The sequence below is a fragment of the Malus sylvestris genome, chromosome 8 (assembly GCF_916048215.2).
Source record: "Malus sylvestris chromosome 8, drMalSylv7.2, whole genome shotgun sequence".
NCBI classification, from domain to species: domain Eukaryota; kingdom Viridiplantae; phylum Streptophyta; class Magnoliopsida; order Rosales; family Rosaceae; genus Malus; species Malus sylvestris.
In genome coordinates this window covers 22,176,883-22,202,596 of record NC_062267.1, presented here as the reverse complement: position 1 = coordinate 22,202,596, position 25,714 = coordinate 22,176,883, and the positions used below count along the sequence as shown (strand labels likewise).

The 25,714-nt window shown below is 38.7% G+C and overlaps 2 protein-coding genes across 2 annotated transcripts; both read left to right on the top strand.

Moving 5' to 3' along the window:
* The first annotated feature begins 8,794 nt into the window (after positions 1-8,794).
* Positions 8,795-15,050, top strand: LOC126632979 (uncharacterized). Its single transcript, XM_050303522.1, has 5 exons — positions 8,795-9,938; positions 11,477-11,612; positions 11,693-13,468; positions 13,757-14,194; positions 14,639-15,050. The coding sequence occupies exons 1-4, from the start codon at positions 8,887-8,889 to the stop codon at positions 14,108-14,110; spliced, it is 3,318 nt and encodes a 1,105-aa protein (XP_050159479.1). The 5' UTR covers positions 8,795-8,886; the 3' UTR covers positions 14,111-14,194; positions 14,639-15,050.
* Positions 15,051-17,152: 2,102 nt separating this feature from the next.
* On the top strand, positions 17,153-20,018 carry LOC126632983 (5'-adenylylsulfate reductase-like 4). The gene is made up of 4 exons (XM_050303528.1): positions 17,153-17,665; positions 18,538-18,725; positions 18,806-18,930; positions 19,287-20,018. Exons 1-4 carry the CDS (start codon positions 17,483-17,485, stop codon positions 19,730-19,732), a joined length of 942 nt encoding a protein of 313 aa, XP_050159485.1. The 5' UTR covers positions 17,153-17,482; the 3' UTR covers positions 19,733-20,018.
* Positions 20,019-25,714: the final 5,696 nt, after the last annotated feature.

The window sequence follows — 25,714 nt, the reverse complement described above, 5'->3', positions numbered from 1 at the left end:
TTCCCAATCTGTTCGGTGAACATTGAATTGACCAGTCTTTGATAAGTCGCTCCTGCATTCTTTAGGTCGAAAGGCATGACTTTATAGCAATATAGTCCCCTGTCAGTAGTGAAGGCTATGTGTTCTTGGTCCGGAGGGTTCATGAGGATTTGGTTGTATCCTGAGTAAGCATCCATGAAGCTCAGGAGTTCACACCCTGCCGTAGAGTCTATAAGTCTATTTATGAGAGGATGAGGAAAGCTATCATTCAGGCATCCTTTGTTTAGGTCGGTGTAATCGACACACATTCTCCACAAGACCTTTTGGAGCAGGAGACTTTCCTTGGTCGGATTCTTCTTAACAAGGATAACATTTGCTACCCACGTTGGATAATTGACTTCGCGGACGAAGCCTATGCCTTTGAGTTTTTCAACTTCTGCCTTCATTGCCTCGTACCGTTCAGCGTCATAAGATCTTCGCTTTTGTCTCACTGGCTTGGTCTTGGGGTCAATATTTAAGCGATGACAGATTATATCGGGAGAGATGCTTGGCATGTCCTCGTATGACCAGGCGAAGACCTCAGTGTTCTCTTGCAAAAAAAAGATTAATGCCAACCGAATGGGTGGTGACAAGGTGGTACCAATCTTCACCATGCGATCCGGATAATCTTTTGAGATAGAGACCTTTTCCAACTCTTCAGCGGGTTGTGCTTGCTCGGTGAAAGAGTCATCTCGAGGATCGTCGGGTTAACTGTTACCACCGTGAATATCCAAGTTGGCTTCATGTGGGCTGGTCTTTATGACTTGGTCATGTATAGAAAGGGTTTCCTTGGGCACAGGCAGGTGTTGTTGCTTGACCGAAGTGTTGTAACATGATCGTGCACTAAGTTGATCTCCTCTGATGTAACCATTGCCATAGGGGGTTAGAAATTTCATCAATAACATATGTGTGGATACCATGGCCTTGAGATTATTGATACCTATGCGTCCGAAGATGACATTGTATGTCGTCGGGCAATCAACCACCAGGAAGTTAGTGGTAATGGTAGCTGTGTAAGGGCCTGTACCAATGGTGAAAGGTAAGTGTATGCTCCCCAAAGGTTGCACGATATCACCGGAGAAGCTTATCAGAGGGGAAATCGAGCGGTTGAGCAAGTGTTCAGCTACATTAAGTGCCCTGAAAGCTTCAGCAAACATGATATTGACCGAAGCCCCCGTGTCTACCAGGATTCGTTGTACTTCAAAGTTGCTATGTGAGCTTCCACGATCAGTGGGTCGTTGTGAGGGTAGATGATACCTCTTTCTTCCTCAGGGTAGAAACATATTGGATCCCAGTTAGGCTTTTGATACTTACCTCCCCTGATGTCTTCCACGTGAAACACTTGGTGGTCAGACCTTAAAGCTCGTTCACTATTTTTCATGGCCCTGTTGGAAGATTTAGATATGGGTGTGCCAAATATATTACATTTACCTGGCGTTGGTTATGGTTACCTCTTGGAGGGTGAATGAGGAATTGATAAATTTTTCCTTCACGTGCCAAAGCTTCAATATGATCACGAAGGGTGATACACTTCTCGCATCATGGCCGTTATGCTCGTGGTAACAGTAAAACGTGCCCGTGTTCTTCGTGGGCTTGTAATCCAGGTGCCTTGGCTTTGGCTTCGGTATCAAGTGTGATATGCTGGGGTAAATGGCCACGCATGTGGCGTTCAAAGGTGTGTATGCCTCATACCTCGGGGTAGGGGCTGTCCTGACACGTGTTTGACCCACTGTGTTGACTACCTGGGGTCGGGGATTATCATGGCGATACCTTTGGTTATCGCGGTAGTGTCCCTTATTCCTTTTACTAAAATGAGACTGGTGAGGATGGAAATCTTTCCTTTTGCCCTGAGATTGATATGTCTGTTGACTTGGCAAAGTATTAAGTAAGGCAGGGGAAGGCACCGCTGCCGTTTAGAAGGTCAAGGTATCTCATTTGGTTAGATCTGGCTTCAACTCCCTACTTGCTGATAAGGGGTGGTTGTGGGGGGTTTCCCTTGACATGTCCTTGCCTCGGCGGAGGCATGGTTGTAAGTTGTGCCATCACCTCAGAGTAAGTCTTCCAAGTGTTGGCATTGATCATGTACTTGAAGAAACAATCACGTAAGCCTGCCGTGAAGGCCTTGAGGGCGGTCTTATTATCTGCCTCAGCGCAGCGAGAATACTCATGGCTGAAACGACTAGCATACTTTCGTAGTAACTTGTCCGACTTTTGGTGAATAGTGTACAAGTCATCTGCAGAATGCAAGCGATCGGTCTAGAAGATGTGTTGAGAGACAAACAGTTTCCTCAGTTCCTCAAATGAGTCTACTGTCTCAGGTGGAAGACGGCAATACCAGTTTAGAGCTCTGTCAGAGAGGGTGGAGGGGAAGAGAAGACATCGCTCTTCGTCGGTGTGCATCCGATATGCCATGTTGGACTTAAAGAGGTTAATGTGTTTAATTGGGTCATTCCTTCCAGTATAGAGTTGTAAACCAAGCTTTTGTTTTGTCTTCGCTTAAAAAGGGGTGTCGATGATCATTCTTGTGAGAGGGACAAGCCTGGGTTAGTTTCAGTCAGGTATCTCGGCCTGACGTTCGGCCTTCAACTTGTTTATTTCCTCAAGGAGCTGTAGGACAATGGGGTCTTGTGTGGAGTCATGTACCACTGGGATTTTCTTTCGTAAGTCTCCATCGCTTCTTGGAAGTAGGAAAGTTTGAGCAAGTGCGTGTGATTTTTCCTTGGACTCGCCGTACTGACTTATAGGGTGAGTCTATCGGAATACCTCAGAGTCCCCTGTACATTCATGTTCCTCTAGGACATGTCGCTCCTTCGCTAGATTGGCAGTTGGCCTGGGTCGTGGGAGGGGACCGAGTCTTTCAGAAACCCTTGGGTCATTGATCTTCGAGCATATATGGAGGGTATTCTCTCGATGTTGCTTTAGGAAGTCTCGGCAGTCACGATAAACGGCTTTCGAGCCTTCCAACCCTTCTGCAAGGAGGTGTCTTCCTCCACTTATCCTGTTTTAGGTCGAAACAGCTGGGTTGAGAGAAGTCTCTTGTTGATCAATGTTTTGATGATTAGTTCGCTCCTCATTAGGGATACCCATGTCGAAGGAAGGTGACCCTCCGTGTTGGGGGGCACCCAGATGATGGTTGATGTCCACAAGGGCAACAAGCTCGCATGTTTGAGTACGCATAGTTTCATGGAGCGTCTTAAAGAGCTTCTCATACTGCTCATGGAGGACCTCATTCTTCATTGCTATCTTGTTGTTTTGAGCTTCTAGCTCATCGACTTTAGCTTGAAGAGCAACCCTCTTTCCTTCCTTCTTTCGTTGCTTCGCACTAGGTACAAGAGGAGTGTCATTCTGTGTGCTGTGGCTTCATTCGCTCCCCAGGTTGGAGAGGGATGCCTGGTCAAAAGAAAGTGTACGAATGGGGGAAACCAGCTTGACAAAGCTGAAGAGAGTGGGAATAAGTGTCGTTCCCACAGACGACGCCAAATGTTGATGCACAAAATCAGTAAGGACTTTGGTACAACATAAAATGTTAAGTTTGTGACCTTCGCTAGATTGCTCCGGTCACTAGTGTGGATAAGTATGTAAATGGATAGGGACAGGAAAGCAAACATAAGATGTACGTGGTTCACCCAGATTGGCTACGTCCACGGAGTAAAGGAGTTCTCATTAATTGTGAAGGGTTTACACAAGTACATAGGTTCAAGCTCTCCTTTAGTGAGTACTAGTGAATGATTTAGTACAAATGACATTCGGAAATATTGTGAGAGAATGATCTCTATTTATAGAAGAGAGTTTCTATTTTCATTCTGACATTGACACGTGTCGTGTTGTGATTGGCTTCTGATTTTGACACGTGTCGCGCTATGATTGGCTTCTGATATCGACACGTGTCGCGCTGTGATTGGCCTCCTGGTTGGAGGGAAACTCTTATGGGTCCTTGACGATATAACGTTGACCGTTACTCAATAGTTTCGGGATTGGTGTATGGTACAAACATATATATTTTTTTAATTAATGTTTTTTTTTTCAATCCACTTTTCTCGACTAGTTGACCTACTCTCAACTTTTGACCCAAAAATTTGTCTTGGCCCCCTATTTCCTTGGCCTCGGCAGTCAAATCGGCCCCTAATTTCCTTGACTTTGGCAGTAAAAAATGAAGGTCGACCCAAAATAAGGCGAGATATATATATATATATTAGGCCGGATATCTCAGCAACACAGCAAACAAACCTGAGCCATCAACTATCAATGTTGCCCCTTATTTTCTCATACATCGGCCTGAAAGGCTTTAAGAAAATAATTTATTCATTCTTTTTTTTTTTTTTGCCGTAGCTCTCGACTGCCTAGGTCGAGAAAAAATAAGGGCCGAGCTGAGACAAACCACTCCTGGCAGCTCCGCCTGTCATCCATCAAAGATGTTGCAATCACTTTTCTGAAACAATCACACTCGGTTAAGTTTGGCATGTCATTCAACCATCCACTCCTCAGCATTATATATATATATATATATATATATATATATATATAACCAAGGTCATAAACTCATCGAACAACATGTCGTATAAAAAGATGGTATTATGACATTGCCAATGGTATCCTGACATAACTTGGAAGTAAATCATGATTTCTCACGCCAAACATGTCCATAGGTTGAAGCCTACTATCTTTTTTTTGTCTTAATCACATCACATCACCATCCCACAAATTCACCTTTATCTCATGCATTCATTAATTGCACGAAATTAATCCAGTAGTAGCTGTACTGTCGCGTGATCGCTAAATATCACCATTTAATTTGGATTGTAGGTTAGAGATTTTTGCACTGAGCAACAATCTCACCAAGTAGCTATTTAAATTCACTCATTCTCGACGAGATTAAAATAATTTTAATCGCCGAAACCTTCGAAATGTACCACCTATGCCCCATTTATTTTCTTAAGCATCGGCTGAGCAGCCGATTGGTTAAGAAAATAATAATTTTTTTTAGCAAAAGAAAACAAAAGTGGCCATACTATAAAGTGAAGGAGGCCAACGATGTTTTATTTCAAGCCGAAGTCTTTTTATATCAAAACTTTCACTTTGAATTTTTGCAAGGCTGAATAGAATAATATCTCCAAATATGTTTAGCTTGACGAAAGATTTTTTATCGGCCGCCGAATATGTTAGACAACTATTATGCCCCCAGGCATAATTACGTTGTTAATGTCGGCTTCTAACTCAAATAACTTGGCCGAATGGAACTTCTCTATATCGGCCTTATCGCCAATAATCATATCAATTGGCGTGGTTTCTTGGGCTAGGCCAATGTCTAGGCCTTGTTCGTCATTGGAGCACTTTTCTGACAAATCATTTTCTAAGTCAATTTGTGGCTCAGAGACTTGAATTTTTTCTTCTAGGCCTACCATACTTTCAGTCTCGACCGAAACAACAAGTGGCCTAAGTTCTTCGGCTGTCTCGACAATGTTCTGATGCCGAATTTTGATTGTGGCCAAAGTGAAAAATTGCCCCTGGCCTCTAGCCCTTTTTTTAAGAACTTTACAGTACTCCTTAAGGAGTTTTGTTTGCTCCTTGACATTTTCCTTTAATAGGTGACAAATATCACCCTCACTAAGATCTTGACGTATCATATGAACTTCGTAGTTTTAGCACTGAGTCCCACTGGGCGTGCCAAAATGTTGACCCTAAAAACTACCAAGCCTACATGGCGCGCAAACCGAGTAACTAATGAGCTAACTACGTCATTCGGTTATATGCGGGCGTGCCAACTCGTCAGCCGAGCTCGGCCGAGGAGTAAAATGTGTTGATGTTAGGTTGGGTGCACTGCTGACTTCTTGATCTTACAATTGCAGCCGAGGAAGGAACACGTCTCAGCCTTCGGGTTCTAGAGCCTGAAGACAAGGCTGCTAGTTCTACGAAGTTCAATATCAAATTCGACTTTTAATGTGCCAAATGTAGTAACTTGTAACACCTCACTTCGCCAAGAAGGCTAATGAGATGACCTCTGCCAATAAGGATTTGAAAATCCTTCTCGACCAAGACATGGATAGATAACCAGTCGGCCTCGACGCAGTGCTGTTTATCCAAATTAAAGGTGCTCCGCAGTCGGCTGATTCTATGGCAACAGTGCTGTTTATCCAAACTGAAGATGTTCGCCGGTTGCCTTCACAGTGATGTTTATCCAAACTGAAGATGTTTTGGCGAAAAAGAAAATAAAAATCTCAAGATGTTTGAGAGGTTTCGCGTAGAGCGAGAGTTTGCGCAGGGCAGTTTGTGTGATAAGTTGGAGGTCATCTCTCCGTCGCAGTCTTGTATTTATAGCATTCTGTCTTCTGCTTGGCACAACCAGATAGTAGAGTCCAATTGCAACTCTAACTGGTGGAATGAAAAACTGACATAGGCTAAAGCCTATCTTCCAGATGGCTATCCATAATTTTCAATAACTAAATAAAAACATATTCAAGATTATCACATCATGACCAAAGACCTAGCCTACCTAAGCCTCATATCTCATTGATGCGATGAAAGTTAAGCACTCAAATTAAACCCTCTTTTGACAATTGTAGTATATGTATAAGTAGGGATCGTTCTGGACCGGGGATTAGGAAGGATTGCTAATCTAAACTAAACTGACTTACAAAAAGAAACTTAAAAACACTTAACTAGACTCTATAGACTCAAAACACTTAAAAACATAAACTAAAACAGATTCTAACTAATTAGATACACTAAAGTAAAAAGGGATTGGGTTTTGGACGAAAATAAAGTAAAACAAAATAGAAACTAGAACTAAACAGATTTGCACGAAATTGGTTGTTTTGGATGGATGATGGGCTAGCTAGAAGGTTTTTCTCCACACATGACACACTTGCATACAAATCAATCTCCAATTGCTTTTCAATAAACTATGATGCTCAACACCCCAGATTAACCGTGATACACAAATTAACCCTCAGATTTTCCTTTACTCATTGAATTGGATGAATGCATGCGACAACCCAAATCATTCTCTAAAAGTCCCCTATATGAATGCATAATAGAGATACAATTAAAGATCATTACGTTCCATGAAAATCATAAGCGTTGACGAGGCAATTGTAACTATGAATGCATGATACGTTTGCCAAGAATTCAATTAACGCGATTGTGACAAGCAACATTCACTACTCATGAATATAAACTTGTAACGATTAGGTGAAACTTATTTATATCCTAGCATTAAATTCATGCATGAAAACTAAGTATGCATCCTTAATAAACATACACAAATCCGTTATGAATAAAATAGATAATTGAATTGCAATCACAACTTATCAAATCACAATTGGAAGAAATCAATTCATATTGCAAATATATTCATGGTTTCGAATTCTCCTCTAGCCAAAAGAGGTTTAGTTCCTCATACTTGTAATTAAACAGAAACAATTGAAATTAAACATTGAAAACCAAAGTAGAATACACCTAGAATGCTCCAGCAATCCAAATTGAATGACTAGCACAACTCCAAGCAATCCTCCTTCCTTGCAAAATATGCGGCACCAAGATGTGAGTGGTGAATGGATGGTCTCTTGTGGTGGTGGATGGATATAGGTGAGTTATGGTGAAGGGTGGAGAGTTGTGTAGATGATGTGGTGTCTTTGGATGATCTTTTCTCCTCCAAATTATGGTGAAGGGTGGATGTATTTATAGGCTAGGGAGAGGAGTGTATGGAGTTGTAATGAGTGGATGTAATGGGTGTAGTGGGTGAGTGTTGTGGTAATGAGTGAATGTAATGGGTGTAGTGTATGAGTGTTTGGTAATGAGTGGATGTAATGGGTGTAGTGTATGAGTGTTTGGTAATGAGTGGATGTAATGGGTGTAGTGGGTGGATGTTTGGTAATGAGTGAATGTAATGGGTGTAGTGGATGAGTGTTTGGTAATGAGTGGATATAATGGGTGTAGTGGATGAATGTTTGGAGTTGTAGGTCAACACACTTGCACACACACATGCTGATTTCTAGCCTTCAAATCTTCAAAAACGTCCATCCTCATGTCTCCATGCTTGCACTATCCAATCTTGGCTAAAAAATGCTCTAAAATGCTCCAAAATGCACTTTCTTGCCAACTTTGTTATTATGACCTACAAACACATGAAAATAGCTTAAAATACATAATTAACTAAGAAATAACAACACAAATGCACAAGAACAAGCTAACTAAGTCGCATAAATATGCTCCTATCACTCATCACCTTTAATGGAATTATCACATCATGACCAAAGGTCTAGCCTACCTAGGCTTCTTATCTCATCACCCCCATCCATGCACGCATCCTTATCCCCTTTCTTCAATATCAGATTGCAGCATATTCAATCCACACGTCCACACACACCCCAACTCAAATTGAACTGTACCGCTTGCTTAGGGATATAATTCACATCCTATTTATCCTATTTAAGAATATGCCAAGATAATTCATATTAAAAGAATAATTATTATGATAAAAACCATAATATTATTTTTTAACAAAATTATCTTCAGTTTTCCATCTGATGATCGGGAACTATGCTCACTCAACTTCCTTAATTGCACGGACCGATGATGTAAAATCAGATCCAAACAGTAGCACATCATTTAATTTAAAATTTTAATCTCACTAACATTATTCATCCAATAACTGTGAGCATGTTTCATGGAAAGTTGATGTGTACACAAACGCTACTGACACACGTGTCGGTACGAAGTCGGGTTCCCATAGAAGTCAAACAACACTGCGCGCCAGTCAATCAAAAGTCGGATGCCGAAACGCCTCGTCGTTTAACATCCACCCTCGTCTACTTTTTCGTTTCTCTTCTCCGCCCAACTCTCTTTTTCTTCCGCTCACAGTTCAATGCCATGGCCTTCCCGCCCGCGGACGACCACCACAACCCTAACCCTAACCACCTCCACCTTGAATCACTCCCTCTCATTGACCTCGGCCTCCTCTCTCAATCAGACCTCTACTCTCTCTCCCTCATCTCCTCCTCCTCCTCCTCCTCCTCCTCCTCCTCCCAATCCCACCCCACCCGCCGCTTCGACGATGACGTGTTGATCCCCAAAATCGACCGTTCCGTCTTCAATGAATCCGCCGGCAGCCGCAAGCAGACCTACTCCCGACTCCGCCTCGCTCCTCGTAACTCCCAATTCCCAATCCCAAACCCCAAATCGCAGAAAACGATTCCCCATTTCCACCCCCGAGACTCCGAAACCCTCCAGATTATCGCTCTCTTGAAACAGCTTTTTCCCTCAGAAAAAGCCCCAAACGAAAACGACGACGTACTCGTCCCTGTCCCCGTCCGCCTCGCCCAATACGACGCCACGCCCGGCCCATTCGTGGAAAACTTCCCGGCTGGACTCTCCGTCGATATCAGTAAGAAGAGGAAGAGAGGCCGCCCGCGTAAGGATCACAATGCCATTATATCTTACCGGAGCGTCAACGCTGATGTTTCGATGAAGATGCGTGGTGGTGACAATACGCCGCCCGGGATTGTTGTTCAGAGCAGTGAGGGCAGCCGGAAGCGAGGCCGGCCGCGGAAAGATGAGAACAGAGTGGTTTCGGTGGCTAAGCGTGAGAAGAAAGTGACGGTCAAGGAAGGGAAAGTGAAGGTGGAGGAGGGTGAGATGGTGATGGTGAACGGAAATGGAGTTGTTGTGGACTTGGCTGCGGTGGAGAATGCGGACGGTTTGTTTGGGGAGGAGTTGAGAAGGAGGACGGAGGCGATGGAGACGCAGGCGCAGTTGTTAGGGTTTCTGGGAGGGTTGGAGGGGCAGTGGTCGAGCGCTAGGAAGAAGAGGAAGATTGTGCCTGCGGGTGAGCTTGGTGACGTGTTGCCGATGCATTGGAAGATTTTGCTATCTCTCAAGAGGAATGGAGGCCTAGTTCGACTCTTTTGTAAACGATACATAAGGTAGTTCTCTCATTGTCAATGAAACTGCTTGAGTTTAAGTTTATGAAATTTAAATGTTATTTCGGTGCACATTGCTAATACAAAGTTTTGGGTCATACAAATTAGAATTCATTTGCATTAACATTGCAAAGAAATAATGTTCATCTATTATAGGTTTATCTTTGCTTTTTCTTGCTAATTTTAGGGTGCATGTAACCAAGGATTTGAGTTTCGATTTTGTAGCCCAAATAGAGAGATATATGGAAAGGTATATCGATGCAGATAGAAACAGTGGTAAAAAAGAATAAAATGAAAAAAGAGTAGCTATAAAAATTTAAATTATATGTGAGCCTCTACAAACTCCAAAACAAACTAATAATATGTTCACTTAACATATAAAATGATGGTTACAAAGATAAAGTACAAAGCAGCCTCGTGAAAACCTTGCCATAAAAATCCTCCTAAAGAAGGAAATTCCGGTCTAGTAAAGAGTAAAATAAAATCTAACTACAAAATAAAGCACAATAATTAAAACAACATATGCTAGGGGAAATGATAAACACACACCTTTTATAGCTTCCTACACACCCCTGGCTAATCATGTCCGTTGTTTTCGTTTGATTTATTCAATTCGATGGCCTGGAACAAAGAGGGTGTGGGAAAAGCTATAAAAGGTGTGAAAATCAGCTCCCGCCTATAAAAATACTAGTACATAAACTCTTCAAAATGCATCCTCTACATTACATATAAATATTCTAATATTTCCAAGTGATTTAAATTTGTTCAAACTAAACAAAAAAGCTATTTGAATTTGTTTCTATTAATTTGGATCGGGGTTTGCTAATTTAATGATTGAACAACCATTGGAAATTGATTCCAGCCATAATGATTCAATTTTCAATACATTTCCATTTTGATACTGGCAATTGTTCTACCTTTTAAAACAAAACGACTTTGTTTCGTCCAGGGTTTTAATTTTTTATTTTTGTTTCTTCTTCATCCTCCTCTGGACTGCCTTCAACTTGCCCCACACCGTCTCCCCTTCCTTGCCTCTGGGCAATCTGGGTTTTGAAATTCCTCCAAAATTCAACCAATATTTCCATCAAAACCTCTGAAATTTGGGAGATATTCAATTGAAGAATAGATATCCAACCAAAACCACTGAATTTTTGTGGAAAGTCAGTACATATATGATATATACCTTGACGCCCCCTTTGATTGTCGGTTACTTGATTTTTTCGAAATTTCGGCTGATATATTGGAAATATTACTGAAATTTTAATCCTTGGACATAACTTCAAAGAGTAAACTGATTTCCGGAAGTTGGTGCATTTGATACCCATTTTTTATTTGTCATTTTTTTGGGAGAAGGGAGTGGGAGGTTATTCAAATTTTCTATATTTGTTTTTCTCAGGAGATGTGTTGTATATTGTTTCATTAATTCATAGCAAAAAATATCAACTATTTCGGGATAGCTACTATTAATTTTTGATCTTGCATTTTTAAGTTAGATTGTTGCCTGGCTCTTATACTAGTTTCCCTAATTTGGTATTATTCAGCCCTAATGGGCAGCAGTTTGTGTCGTGCAAGGAAGTTAATTCGTACTTGATCTCTTATTTTGGAGTTGGAAACAAGTCAATTCCTGGTCATACAGGTGGCAGTATTCAGCTTTCTAATAAAATGGTTTCTGGAGATGTAAGTCACTCTGCATTTTTTTGTTCTTTTCTATCATTCTTTTTTCTTCATTCATGTTATTTATTCAGGGTATGCAACAGGATACAAATCTTACCTTTGAAGATGAGAGCAAAGCTACTGAGCTTGCTAGCCGCTCGCTAATGCCTGTTACTTCAGTATCACCTGGTCATGAGAAACAAGAAAACTTCTTTCATACAGAAAATTTACAGGAATTTCACGCAGGAGAAGAAATGGGCATGCCTAAGAAAGTTGACTCGATAAAGACTGGTATTCTGCAGACATCTTTGAAGTTTCATGAGTCGGGTCAAATAGACAGTGAAGCATCTTCTGATGCAGTAGCCAAATATGAATCGAGTGCTGGTTTTCCTTGTGGTAAAGTGAATAATGATATCACAAATTGTTTTGGATCGAACAATAGTGAATCTAATTCATTGTCTTGTGAGGATCAAGCTTTGAAGAATAATAAAATTGGTAAGGATTTGGGATTTTCTGAGCAGGGTAGTGCAGTTATTATGACAAATGATAAGTTGGTGGATGAGCCTACTGGTCCTGGTCTCAGCTTTGGTGAAACAAATATTGTGGACTGCTTTCATGGTGGAATAAATGATGGTTTTAAGGCTTCTGTGAGTTCAGTTGATTTGCCCAAAGTAGACACTGATACTGCTTTAAATGGTACGCGAAAAGAACGGAGGTCTGAGAATATTGATAACAACCAATTAACTAGCACAGAAGAAAGTACAAAGTTTGATGATGTGGATGATCGTGGGAATGGCAGGTTGATATCTGGTATTAGTGAGAATTGCATTGGACCCCATAATGTTTGTACTAATGTCGTGCAGCAAAGTACTTCTGAAGCCTGCTCGCTTCTTCCTTCAACTATCATACAGTCTCTGCAGAACAGAGGCTCTGAAAGAGGTTTATGTAGAACTACTGTTGAGAAAACATGTGATGTCAGGGATGATTTCAATAGTGAGTCACTCTGCACATCTTATGGGCCCAAGTTTGATAATATTGATCTATCTGGGAATGACGACAAGGCAATCAGTTTAAGCAGCGACCATGCTATGCCGAATGCGGGTGCAATGGAAATGAATGAGCATGTTATAAGTACTGGGAGCTGTTCAAGCGTCCCAGGTTTGGATGGACAAAGTTGTATCGCATTAAGTAATGTAAAGAATCCTAGTTGCATGGTGGAGGAACTCTGGCAGGAAAAGAGTTTTCAAAGCAATGTGTCCGTTCCATTTGTTAAACAGGGCAGGGGTTCTTCTGGAACTGGTATGATTAACCCCTCTGGCTATGCATGCAATGTGAATAGCACATACTCAAGCTCAATGGAAGAATCAAAACATGAGGATTCTAAAAGGTCTTGGAATAAGGAGGTAATGCTTTCTTTTAGCAACAGTTATGCTGGATCAGTTGCCAATTCTTTGACAAAGACTCCGCATGAAAGGAGTTCTGGAGGACCTTCCCTTGTTCATTCAGGGAACAGTCAAACATTTTTCACTGGAAATAAATTAACTGGCATTTTCAGTAGCTCAGTATTGGATGATAAGCTCATTAGAGGTTCTGTTGATGGTTCAATACATCCAAATGGTGAAGAACAAATCCCTGGGATAGAACATAATATAAACAGGGTTTATGGCAGCATAATGTGGGAGCAGCCTAACACTGAGAGTGCTGAAAAGTCCAGGAACAATGAGCCCCTAAATCATTCCCAACCTTCTGGGGATGTCATGGCTGAATTTATGTGGAGAAGTGATGGGCAAAATGTTCAGCAGAGTGGACTGGTTGATACACCATTTGAACTCATGCAATCATCTGGCCACTATCCGAACATTGGTCTGTTGTCTGACAAGGTATGCTGTATATAGAGAATATATATATTAGGGACTGATGTACGCATTTATTTGAGACTGCAATATACCTTTCAACGTTTGTTTTACCTGCACGATTCACTTGTTTTAATCTTAGAGCACAATTTTTTACTTATTTGGAACATACAGTGAGTTCCTTTGCTAGTCTGTCCATCTCCTTCCTCCATTGAATTATTTCAGTTTTTCTTTACAACTAAAAGCTGCAAAGAATCTGATATGTTGTAATTTCAATAGAATTATTTTTATATCAAATTTTGCTTCAATGAACAGGGTGCAAACGGAGCTTTAAGTGTAAATGAAAAGCGTGACAACATGTCAGGTTTGGAAGGATTGAAACTGGGTCAGTTTGATTATAATTTCCCAACAGTGCAAGCAACCTCACGTACAAAGGAATCAAAAGTGTTGTCATATGATGGAGAGATGGAACAAGGTTTCAGTTCATCAGATTGGCTTGAAAAGGAATCTTTGCCCTCAATGCCAAATATCGCAAGCGGGTATGAGATTAACACCTGTGTCTGGTGCAGAAATGAGTTTCATCATGAGGTTTGTGAACGGACACAACCTGGTTCTGTCGGTTTGATGTGTGCAACCTGCCAGGCCAATTTCTCAGGCAATTTTTTGTAGTTGTTCATTCGTGCTGTTGCTCCCAGTGATGGTTTTCTTGTTATATATCCATCCTCCTTGCAAGAAGAAGAATTCTTGGTTGAGGTAATTATCTTATCTAACTTTACGAACTCGAATATATTTGTGCGACATTTTGTTTGGCCTTTAATATATTTGTGCGTAGAATTAACTTTACAAACTTGATGAATGTTGGATATACCCTGGTCAGTACACTTGTGTACAGGCCATTTTTCATTCTTTCCCTTTCCTATTTTTCTTTATTTTTTTTATCAATGGGGGAGAGGATACAAATTTGGTCTTATTTCCGATCTTTCTGGGTTAAATTTCTTCTATTTTTAGTTGTCATATTGAGTGTCAAAGGTTTGGACTTTAGTCTGTTTTGGCATTCAAGATTCAAGTCTTTATGTGTTTGCAATGCAGATTAAGCCCCAATATGTTCCATTTTTCATTGAAAAATAAATCATTTTAATGAAGATAATGGCGTTGTGAATGATTGTGGATTGTTCTTTTGTGTTATGTATCGTGCAGGCTTTGATGGAACTGTTATGAAGATCACTTTTCTTGTTGATAGATCTAATGATCCTATGCAAGAGGCTGATGTTTCCGGTTCTGGTATGGAGCTCTGTGTCCATTTCTTGCCAGATTTCTTTTTCCTTTCCGGCGGAGGACTTTTTTCATATACTCCGCACGAGAAAGAAACTGAATGTCCAATTAGGTTTTTTGGACTAACTTGTGCATAACAACTTCGATAACATTTTCTGCTCCGAATATTAGCCTCTCAAACAAAACATTTATTTTGTTAACGAAGATGGTGACGATAAGAATTCTTATGCTGTTGAGAATATGACCATTTTGTCTCTGAGGCTCGAGAGCTACTTTGTTAACTGGGGGAAACGTTTAATGCCGGGTATTAAACAATAGAAATGACTTCTGTTCGTCCCTTTTTTTGTTCCTTCTGCGCGCTTCCCTTTTTTCAGGCCTTTGAAATGAATAAACCAAAGGAGTATCAACGGACGCAAGTAAAGAGTGGTATGCAGAAGGAGAAAAAAATGCGGAAATCACTTGCATTAAGCAAGTGGTCGTTTGCTAGTTTCCGCTATCACCATCTCTCCCACCCTCTTCTTTTACATTTTTTTCTTTTCATTGTTGAGCTCTTACTGGATTTTAACTTTATTTTTCCATTTTCCCCCATCTCATGCGATGGAGGGATATGGATTAGAGGTGAGAGATTATGAAGACATTCACAGCAGTGAAGTGTTGTCTTTCCTCTTAGCCAAAGGTTTAGCTTCGTAAGCCATCTGGGCAATAAGCTACGTTTTTGAAGTGTTAATAACAAGTCTTGTTTTCGAAACCTTTAAGTGTGGATAGTACAAATGTGATATGAAAAATATGATGAAAGTAATATGAAAAATGGACGAGCCCCAATATGATTACAAGTCTCTCTTTTATTTTTTTCCTTCCCTTCTCTCCCCTCATTTTTTGGTCGTTTAAAAGCACATCCAAACGAACGAGTTCAATCAAAATCAAAAGCTGGTATGACAATTTAATTGCTAATTGCTATTGCTATTGTAACCAAGGTTCTAAAAGAGGTTAGGTGCTAGTCGGGTGACGATCTAGAGCCTAGCGCTTAGGCAGCTAGGCGGGGTCTAGGCGAGAGCCTAGGCGGATTAGACGGATTTAATTAAATCTATTATATTTTGTATAAATAAGTGTCTCTATACTTAAAATATATATAATTTTATCATAAATTACAAAATAGAATGATATATATATATATAAAATGAGCTATTGGAACATAATTATCAAGAAATGTTGTCAGAAAATAATTTTTGAGTCTTAAAAAAATTATCAAGAAATGTTTTAAGAAATGATTAAAATTTTCAAATAGGATCCCAAGTAGGCCCTTAAAGACTTGTATAATTTTTCAATAATTATCAGATAGTTTTTCTTATTTCAATCAACTATTCAAATAACAAGATTAGGTACTTCCAGATAGAATCAGCTGGAATGAATTGAGTTCGACTCGTATTTAGTTCGTCTTTCGTTTGTTCTAACTCCGTTGGTAAATGAAACTAGCCGAGTTATAACAATATTAGGCTTGTTAGAAAAATGAGCTAAACTTGAGTTTTGATATATCAATTGATGACGCTGAATGCAATCATTTTAATTTATATATCTCATTATTTTTATTTTTTATTAAATCAAACAAATGTAAGCTTGAGCTCACTCAAGAAAATAAGTTCAGCTAGCCAGCTAACCACGCAACAGTTTTGATTTACAAATGAGCCGAGTCAACATCAAACTTGAAAAACTAATTCAACATGAGCTTAGCATACGTTAACGCGACTTTTTGAGCTTAAGCACGAATAATGGCCACTGGCCTACTGTCCTTGTTTTGGTGTCTTCATGTCTACTTCTTATTTGCTTGATATGTGTTTATTCGCTTAATTTAAAAATTAACAACGTTAATGTTCAATCTATTAACATACAAAACTAAAAATAAAAGAAGAGATAAAGCCGCCATCTTTGTTCCCCTTGAGGTCGGAAGGATCGTACGTGAATTGAGCTATAAAGTGTTAATTTTTTACTTAAAGTAAATAGACCCATGTCAATCAAATAAAGACCAAACATTAAAGAGACACAAAAATTAGAGACAATAAACTTGCGACTCTTTTAAGGGACCTAAACAACCCACCCAGTAACTTTTTTGTTTTAAATTATATATAAGGAGACTTCAAACACCATTTCATAATCATCACATAAAAAAGTAGAATTTTTTTTAAAAATGTTTTTTTCCCAAAAGCTAAATTAAAACATCATTATATACAAAATAAATAAATATTTTTCTTTAGTAAAAAATAGGGCATGAACCACTTGGTACTAGTTTAGTGGTATTCATATCACTTATATATAAATATTTTATATTTGATTCTCACAAATTTCGTTGTTGCTAACTCATTATGAGTCTAAGCTGATCACGTGCGCATGATGTCAGGCAGGGAAGAGGAAGACCAGTTGAGAACCCAGTTGGCAAATGCAGGGACACGCACACCAGTGTGTGACCCAAACAAAGAACTCACCGATATCTCCACGTCTCGGCTGTTTCCTCTCCTCTCCACCCCACCCCATAACCAAACTTCCAAATAAACCAACCCATTTTCTCACAAATTACCATTAATAATCCAATCCAATCCAATCCAATCCGCTTCCCTAACCAACAACCCTCGACGCTAAAATGCGCCGGGTTTTCTCCCCTGCGCCCCCTCCTCCTTCCTCCTCATCCGCCGTCGCGCTGTTGCCAAGCAGCTCCCTTTTTTAGCTTTTCGTTTTTTATTTTGGTTGTTTGGTGTTTGGGGCGGCTTTGATTCTTAAATGGGGATTAGGGTTTGGGAAAGTGGGATCGTGATATTGGTTTTATGGGTCCGGCTAGTTTGCGCCGCCGAGCCCGCCTCTTGCCCGACGGAGTCCGTTGCCGACACGATCTTCGGCTTCCGGTATTCCAATTGCCCCGTCGACGGCGCTTGCAGATCCGTTGAATCCATGGGTGTTATTGTGGTACGCAATTACTTATCTATTTACTGTTTTGCTATTAATTTTTATTTCTGGGAAAATTATGTGTTATTTAGAGTATCATTGGGGGTGTACTAGGGAGATGCTGTTTTTATTTATTTATATGTATTTATTAAAAGTTCGGGTTTTCGGTAGGTGCATTGACCTTGCAATTAGGGTAGTAATTTGTATTGTTCCTGTAAAAGACCGAGTTGGGCAATGCCGATTTTTCAAATGGTGCTCAAAGGAGCTGCCGGCCTCTATCCGAAATGGCTTGATTCATAGAGTGTTTCCAAGAGGATCATTTTAGGTTTTTGAGTTTCGCTACATTTGTATTTTGAGTGCTTTGCTGGCCTCTGATAGCGAACCCTTTTCCGAATTTATATGTTTGGATAAACCAGAACAATACTTGTCCCAAATGCAGTTACTTGAATATTAGAATCCTGCAACCAGTTTCTCCTGTGAATGCTGTAAATATCACATGCAGTTTAGTTTAGAACCTAAAAGGTCTCCTTAGGGGTGAGGTAATGGAAGCGGTTTTCTTCTGAAAGTAGAATTGGAATATATGGTACTGAAGATGAATCTGCAATGCATAAGTGACAGAAAGTTCAGCTTTTATCACAATTCCTTAGATTAGTCTATTGCTGGGATGACAAAAAATGTCTTTTTGTTTTTTTATTTTTTATTTTATACGTAGTCTATTGCTCGGATCTAACGGAAGACATGACGCAAAACCGAGTGCAGTGGCGTTCTAGGATTCATACAGCTGACCCCACTTAGTGGGATAAGGCTTTGTTGTTGTTGTTGTATTGAAAGTTGAAATTTCTTTTCTCTTACATTTGTTATTCTAATTTTGTTTATGTCTTGCTGCATTGAAGGGAGATGAGGTTTCCTTACAAAGGGCATTAAATATGGTTCACAAGAATACTCATGATTATGTGGCAGTGCTCTTCTATGCGTCATGGTGCCCTTTTTCAAGGATGTTTAAACCAACGTTTTCCATCCTGGCTTCTTTGTATCCTTCGATCCCCCATTTTGCATTTGAAGAATCAGCCATCAGGCCAAGGTTTGTAAATATCTGTAGAGACTGTATATTCTAAACGATTTGTCATTAGAAATTGAACAGAACTGATTAATTGTTTGCAGTATACTCTCCAAATATGGAGTTCATGGATTTCCTACACTTTTCATTTTGAATTCTACTATGCGTATTCGATATCAAGGCGCCCGCACTCCTGGTTCTCTTATTGCTTTCTATAGTCATGTTACTGGTAAGTCTTTTTGTTCAGATCATAGGCTTTGATTGTGAACTTTATTTCTTATCTTTTATAATATTTGGTATGATGAATAAAAAGCAGTCAAAAACCTTTCATCGAGTGATGTGTACTAAAGAGAACTGGATTTTTATTCTAAATAAACTGTTTTAGATTATGCGTGACCCACCGATTCTATTTAGTCCTACAGAACAACTTGTTCGCTTTTCTGATATTCTGCGTTACCGTCCAGAATCATGTTTTCTTAATATCAGATTTGCCATTCTTTAGTCTCTCACTGTCCTTGTATTTATCTTATATAGAAAACTGTTTTCCCCTGCGGGGGAGTTATTGACCGAGGTGAATTGGTGCAGGCTTCAAGACTGTATCACTGGATCAATTGTCACTGGAAAAAATTGGATACCCACTAAATCATGAGAGGCATGATAGCACTGAGCAGGAAAGCTGCCCATTTTCTTGGGCTAGATCTCCAGAGAATTTGCTTCGGCAAGAAACATATTTGGCTCTCGCTTCTGCTTTTGTGCTTCTGAGATTGCTCTACTTCTTTTTTCCTGCTCTGCTATCGTTTGCTCAATCTGCATGGAGATGGCATATTCAAGACATGAGATTGGGGAGCTTGTTGGAGCACCCTTTGGCTTTTCTAAAGCGGGCAGTGCAGTTGTTTAATTCTCTAAAAGAGCCTTGCAAGAGGAGTAATTTGCAGGAAGGAGCAATGAACGCCAGGGTGTGGGCTTCCAAGTCACTTGCCACAGTTTCTATCGGGGATGCAAGCACCAGCAGGGGTTATAGCACTGACTGAATGCCATGGACGGTTTTATCTGAACAGGCCTTGATGCTTCCATGACGAAGGGTGAAGCTGCAGAAAATGTATTGTGCTAGAAGCGTTTGGTAATCATCTCAACACCCCTTGATTAGGGTTGTCTTGCAACGAAGGTGAAATATGTCGTTGTATTTTGTTGCTGTTGCGGATCATTCCGTCCTTGTCTATATGCTTTATAGGTTACAATATGTTTATCATTCAAACTGCTGAATTTGGACCCCAATTTTTGAATAGGTTTAATAACTAGTAACCCTTTCATATGCCACTTACATTCGCTTGCGTTCGGTGTTTGTCTAAAAGAAGTGTGAGGGGTTCGTTGCAAGGTACCAAAAGGCACTAGTCGGGTGGCCGGCAGTGGCCTAGACGTCTAGGCGGGTCCTTGGTGGGGTTAGGCAGTTTTTTTTTAATTTTAATTAAATTTGTTATATAGTATAATAAATGTCTATTTATATTAAAAAAAAATACATAATTGTATTTGGATACATGAATTACGGAATAGAATGACAATAGATTATAAAGAATTAGAACATATTGAAAACATGAGGAATAACCATATAATGAATGTTCATCAAAGTATTTAACAAGTCTCTTACAATTTTTTGAAAAAAAAAACTGCAAAATGAAAGTTAATCTATTTTGTTTAAGTGAGAGTTGCAACCTAGACTGATTTAGGCTACTAGGTGCTCTTTTTTAATTTTTAAATATCTAGGAATTAATTGGAATGATAATTAGTCGCCTAACTCCTAGGCAGGATTAGATGGAAATTCTTAGAACAGTGATGTGTTGTATCATGTAGCTTAGAAATTTCTGAGTAGTGTTGAGATTGATGGAAGTTGGTGCCCACCTTCGCATTTATTTCTCGACCGGACTAAATTAAAGTTATTGCAAAGCATAAGTAGGTAAAGGCTAAAAATAATGATTGGCAGCACTCAGAAAGCACATGCAGTTTGTGAATCCAGACTCCATTATTAGCAAGAGCACAGTTGCATTCATCATTTCCTTCTGCCACAATTTATTCTGACGTTATACACTTAATCTATGGAGGCTTTATGGTGACTCCTTTGTTCTTTTTAGCACGGCTACCTCTCGCCTCGTTACATGCCACCATTATTATTGTCTAGTAATATTCTTCAATTGTGAAGTATTAGGTTTATGTTTGTGGATGACGAGTTTGATCTTACCTTATTATGGCGTACTTATTGTATGAGTTAGTTAACATCTCACTTCTTAGTTTAAAATATACATACGATTATTTGCTCTAAAAAACTTATTGTGCACTTGTCGGTATGTATATATTTTTTAGTATAGAAAGTTTGGAGTGTGGAAGGTCTTGGGAGAGACGAGTATAGCATGGCATAGGTTAAAAACGAAGATGCAAAATGAGTGGCGAACAAGCACTTTGGTGCCTATGTACAAGAGTAAGAGTGACATACAAAATTGCATGAACTATTGGGGTACTAAATTAATAAGTCGTTCCATGAAGCTTTGGGAGAGAGTAATTGAGTATAGACTAAGGCAAGAGATACGGGTCTCAAACAATCAATTCAAGTTCATGCTAGAGCGCTTGACTATGGAGGCAATCTATCTTTTACGGAGGTCAATAGATGATAAATAGATATGCAAAAGGATTTGCACATGGTCTTTATAAATTTGGGGAAAAAAAAATGTATGATAGGGTCCCGTGAGAAATTCTATGGAGGATTCTAGAGAAGAAAGAAATACGAGAGCATATATCCAAGCAATAAAGGATATGTATGATGGAGTAAGGAATGCAGTAAGAACTCATGAAGGACAAATTAAAAGTTTTCTCATAACCATAGGGTTAGATCAAGACTTAGCTTTAACTTCTTAGCATTTCGCATTGGTAATGGATGAGTTAAAGAAACGCATTCAAGATGATTGCCTAAGTAGGTCAAAAATAAAATCTACGGAGTGATAAGTTTAGTAGGAAGTTGGGGGTCCAAATGAGGTAGGGGTGAGGATTGGAGATTCTGAAGTACCAAAGAGCAAACGTGTTTGTTATCTTGGATCTATCTTGTAACAGAGCGGAGAAATGAATGAAGTTCCCATTGTAGAATACAAGTTGGATAGATGTAGTGGAAGAATGCATTTGAGTGTATTGTGCAACTGTTGTATGTCACTAAGGCTTAAGAACTTTTTTATAAGCCATCAATGCTTTACGACACGGAATGTTGAGTCGTCAAGTATCAACACGTGCAAAATATGAGTGCAGCGAGATGAGAATGCATTGTTGGATGTGTGGGCACACGAGAAAGAACATGATTAAGAATGAGGATATCCAAGGTAAAGTAGGAGTGGTCGCAATTGAAGATAAGATGAGAGAAAATCGATTAAGGTGGTTTGGACATGTCAAACAAAGACCGGTTAAAAAAAATGCAATTATGAGACAGAGTCTCAAGACAAAAAAGGTAGAAGAAGACCTAAGAAGACGTGGAAAGAGGCTTTAAGAAAAGGTATGAAGTACATGAAGCTAATGGAAGACTTGACACAAAACTGAGCACAATGGTATTCAAGAATTCATACAGCCAATCCCACTTAGTAGAATTAGGCTTGGTTGTTGTATAGAAATTTTATACTTCAAACTTCTAAAGTGCCAATAACAGTATCCTAAAATGTTGTTTTACAAACTCCCTATAAAGTTTAACTCTCATCTTATAGGAGTGCTGGAATGCTAACTAGGATGTTAACTTCTCGTCTATACTCTCTTCAGAAAATAATCTCATGATCTGTATCATATATATTTTAGGTTCTCATTTGCAGATCATAGCAAATATTTATTCAAATAGGAAATTGTATTAAATATTGCAAATTTACAAGATAGATTTTGTCCCTCAAATATAGTTAGCGTAGTATTAACAAACGAACGAAACTTGGCTGCTGAAAAATCAGCAGCAATTCCTGCTCCTCATCAATTACAGATAGACACGTGTTCAAGTAATTAATTTTTTAATCATAGATTGAACACGTGTTCATCTACGATTGGTGACGAGTAGGAACTACTGCTGATTTTTTCAGCAGCCAAGTTCTTTCCTTAACAAACTGAATGATTAAAACTTTGAGTGATGTGTATAAGGTGGTCAATTCAAAAGTTGATCGACATGTGAGCTCTTGCTAACATAAAATCGTATCCTATATAGGGTTACCAGAATCAATACCCAAATTTGGTAATTGGTAGGCATAAATGATATCAAATAACTAGCCATAGGTTGCTCCATTCACTGCGAATATTCATGCCATTTGTGTATAGAATCCACGTCATAAGATACATATCACCAAAATATATTAGTAAGCCAGTACTTATGTCTTCCTCTTCAATCCACCGGTTCTATATTTTTAGATATTAGTAAAAAGTAAAAGTAACGAAAAGTTTAATACCTCCATGCAAAAAACTTCTCTTTACATGTCTTTGAAAATCTATCAAGATAGCAAAATAAATAAATAAATAAAGATAGTCTAAATTTCCTGTTACATAGCATGCATAGATCACTATAAATTCCGAAACACAACCTTAATGTTCAACCATCAAAGCTTCGATCATCCACAACGAAAGAAAGATTAAGAAGTCTTCAACTCTCATGGCTAATAACAACATTCCCTACAATTTTATGCCAACCAAAGCTGAAGTAGAGAAGGCAAAGGCCAACATGAAGGTGAAGAACACTTCTTACTACAATTTTATGCCAACGAAAGTTGAAGAAGATGCGGCAACGGCCAACAATCGCAAGCATCTAGCAACGCACAATTGTGTGGAAATCAGAGAGCTTTCGGAAACAAAGGACTTCCTTGGTTCTTTAGATGTTTAAGACTAGAGTGTTACTCTTTAAGTTTCTTTAGGATGTGAGGGTGTTCTTTTATTTCGTTTCGTTTTTGCATGTTTACCTAGTGGAGTTAGATTTTGTTTTTAGGGCGAGGTTAGCACTTAGAACCTCTTTTATCATTGTGTTTTATGGATATTGATACTACAATAATCTTTTGGATTTATCATATGAATTTAAAGACCTAGTTTACTTTCTTTGTTTTTTAAAGAAACCTGCTCCGTATGTTAAACCAGTTGGTTCCGTGGTTTTAGAATTCTTGGCAAAGTAGCAAGGCTGATGGGCAAGCCCCCTCTTGCCGCAATGGTGTGGGGTGTCAGAGGCCATTACACCGCGGCCAACTCAAAGGAGTTGAAGTTCGACGTAGAGCTTTTTGGTTGTTTAAGTCAGCTTTATTTGTGTCGTCACTCAATTATTATTTACAAAGTCAATATTGAGTGGAGACCCGAGAAACATGAATATTTAATAATTTTATGAATTGACACAAAGAGGACAAAATGTTCAACAATTAAAAAAACATTCAAGTTGGCAGAGGAAATTTTCGAAAATAATCATGATCAAATTATAAAACCATACCTAATTGATTTCTAAAATGATACCTATAAAAAGAGAATTTCCAAAAGAGATGTTAAATTCAAAACATCAAATTTAAATTTGGTGGCTGACTTGGTAATTTGACATATTGTCAATGTTTTCCTTCCACCTGATATGACAAAATTTATTGCTTCATTTATGTTTTTTTTTAAACAAAAATAATAAAATTTAGGTTGTTATCAAGATATAAAATATCAATGATATCGGAAATATCGGTAGTTTAAAAATACAGAAATTTCGATGGAAATATCGGGATATTATCGATATCGATAAAAATTGAATAAAAACCACTGAAATTGTAAGAAAAACTTGGAAATTTTTATTGAAACTTTGCAGGATATTTATTTAGTCAATTATCTATTAGTTTATTACAAAAAATTAAAAGGAAATGCATTGCATGATAGATATAACTGATTTAAGTTGATTATATAGCGAGCTGACAAACATTGTAAGTGTAGAAAATATATAGTAATTAATGAAAGAAGTTTAAACACACCATAATCATATATATATAATGAATTAGTACAATATTTTACACTTTATACATTTCATGGTAAGATACATGAGTGACTTAGCATGGTCTAAAATATCGATGATATCGGAAATATCGGTAGTCCAAAAACACGAAAATTTCGATGGAAATATCGGGATATTATGGATATTTTAGACCATGGTTGTTATTGATTTAAAAATAACAAAATAATACTTAAATATGCTAGCATTTAAGGTAAGGCAAGTGAAATGTCATTGGAAATAGCAAAAATCAAATTTGAAGGTAGCTTCAAATATCTCTTTGTCCATATTCGCTTAGACCATCTCCAAAGGAGATGTGAAATTTACCTAAAATTTAAATTTGAAGGCTTACGTGGCACTTTGGCATCTTTTAAACTTTGGCAGCAAGGGGGAAAGATGTCAATCCATGTCATGCCACATTAGATTTGGCTTCTCGGATGGAAAACATTAATGTTGTGTTTTGTTACCGTTATTGCTGATTTGGACATTTTGAGATGCTCTTAGCCTTCTTTTCCATGTTATCTTTGACATCTCGGTTTAAATAAACGGTACATCATTTGTTACCATTACGTGTCTATGTAGTATTTTTTACATCTCAAATGGTCAATATGTGTGCTTTAATGTTCTCACTAATTAGTATATACATATATTTTTGTATTATATTCTTTGAGCGGAGGCCGATGGCGTCAATGGTGGGTGCTAATATGAGATATTTTCGTCTACATAATTACTAGAAGCAGAACCCAAATTTGTTAACTGGTAGGCATAAATCGGAGATACAGGCTCATCTAGGAAATGCTTGTAAGTGACTGAAAGCACTTTCAAAGAAAATATTTTTGGAGCCAATCCTTAGTAAAAATGCAAGTTAATTCTTAAAACACACTTGAAGTGCTTCTTGCAAGTGCTTTTGAAATCCAAAAACATTTTCTCTAAAAGCAGTTAGTCATTTAGAAGCACTTTCCAAACTAGTTAACATTCTCTTACAACTAACATATTGCTTCAGTGATTCATTCGCTTA

Bases quoted from the DNA above. Each gene is read 5' to 3' on its own strand.
- LOC126632979 (XM_050303522.1), top strand. From the start codon at position 8,887: ATGGCCTTCCCGCCCGCGGACGACCACCACAACCCTAACCCTAACCAC. The intron at 9,939-11,476 runs GTAGTTCTCTCA...GGTATTATTCAG, and splicing joins TTTTGTAAACGATACATAAG to CCCTAATGGGCAGCAGTTTG. The intron at 11,613-11,692 runs GTAAGTCACTCT...GGTATGCAACAG, and splicing joins ATAAAATGGTTTCTGGAGAT to GATACAAATCTTACCTTTGA.
- LOC126632983 (XM_050303528.1), top strand. From the start codon at position 17,483: ATGGGGATTAGGGTTTGGGAAAGTGGGATCGTGATATTGGTTTTATGG. The intron at 17,666-18,537 runs GTACGCAATTAC...GCTGCATTGAAG, and splicing joins AATCCATGGGTGTTATTGTG to GGAGATGAGGTTTCCTTACA. The intron at 18,931-19,286 runs GTAAGTCTTTTT...GAATTGGTGCAG, and splicing joins TTTCTATAGTCATGTTACTG to GCTTCAAGACTGTATCACTG.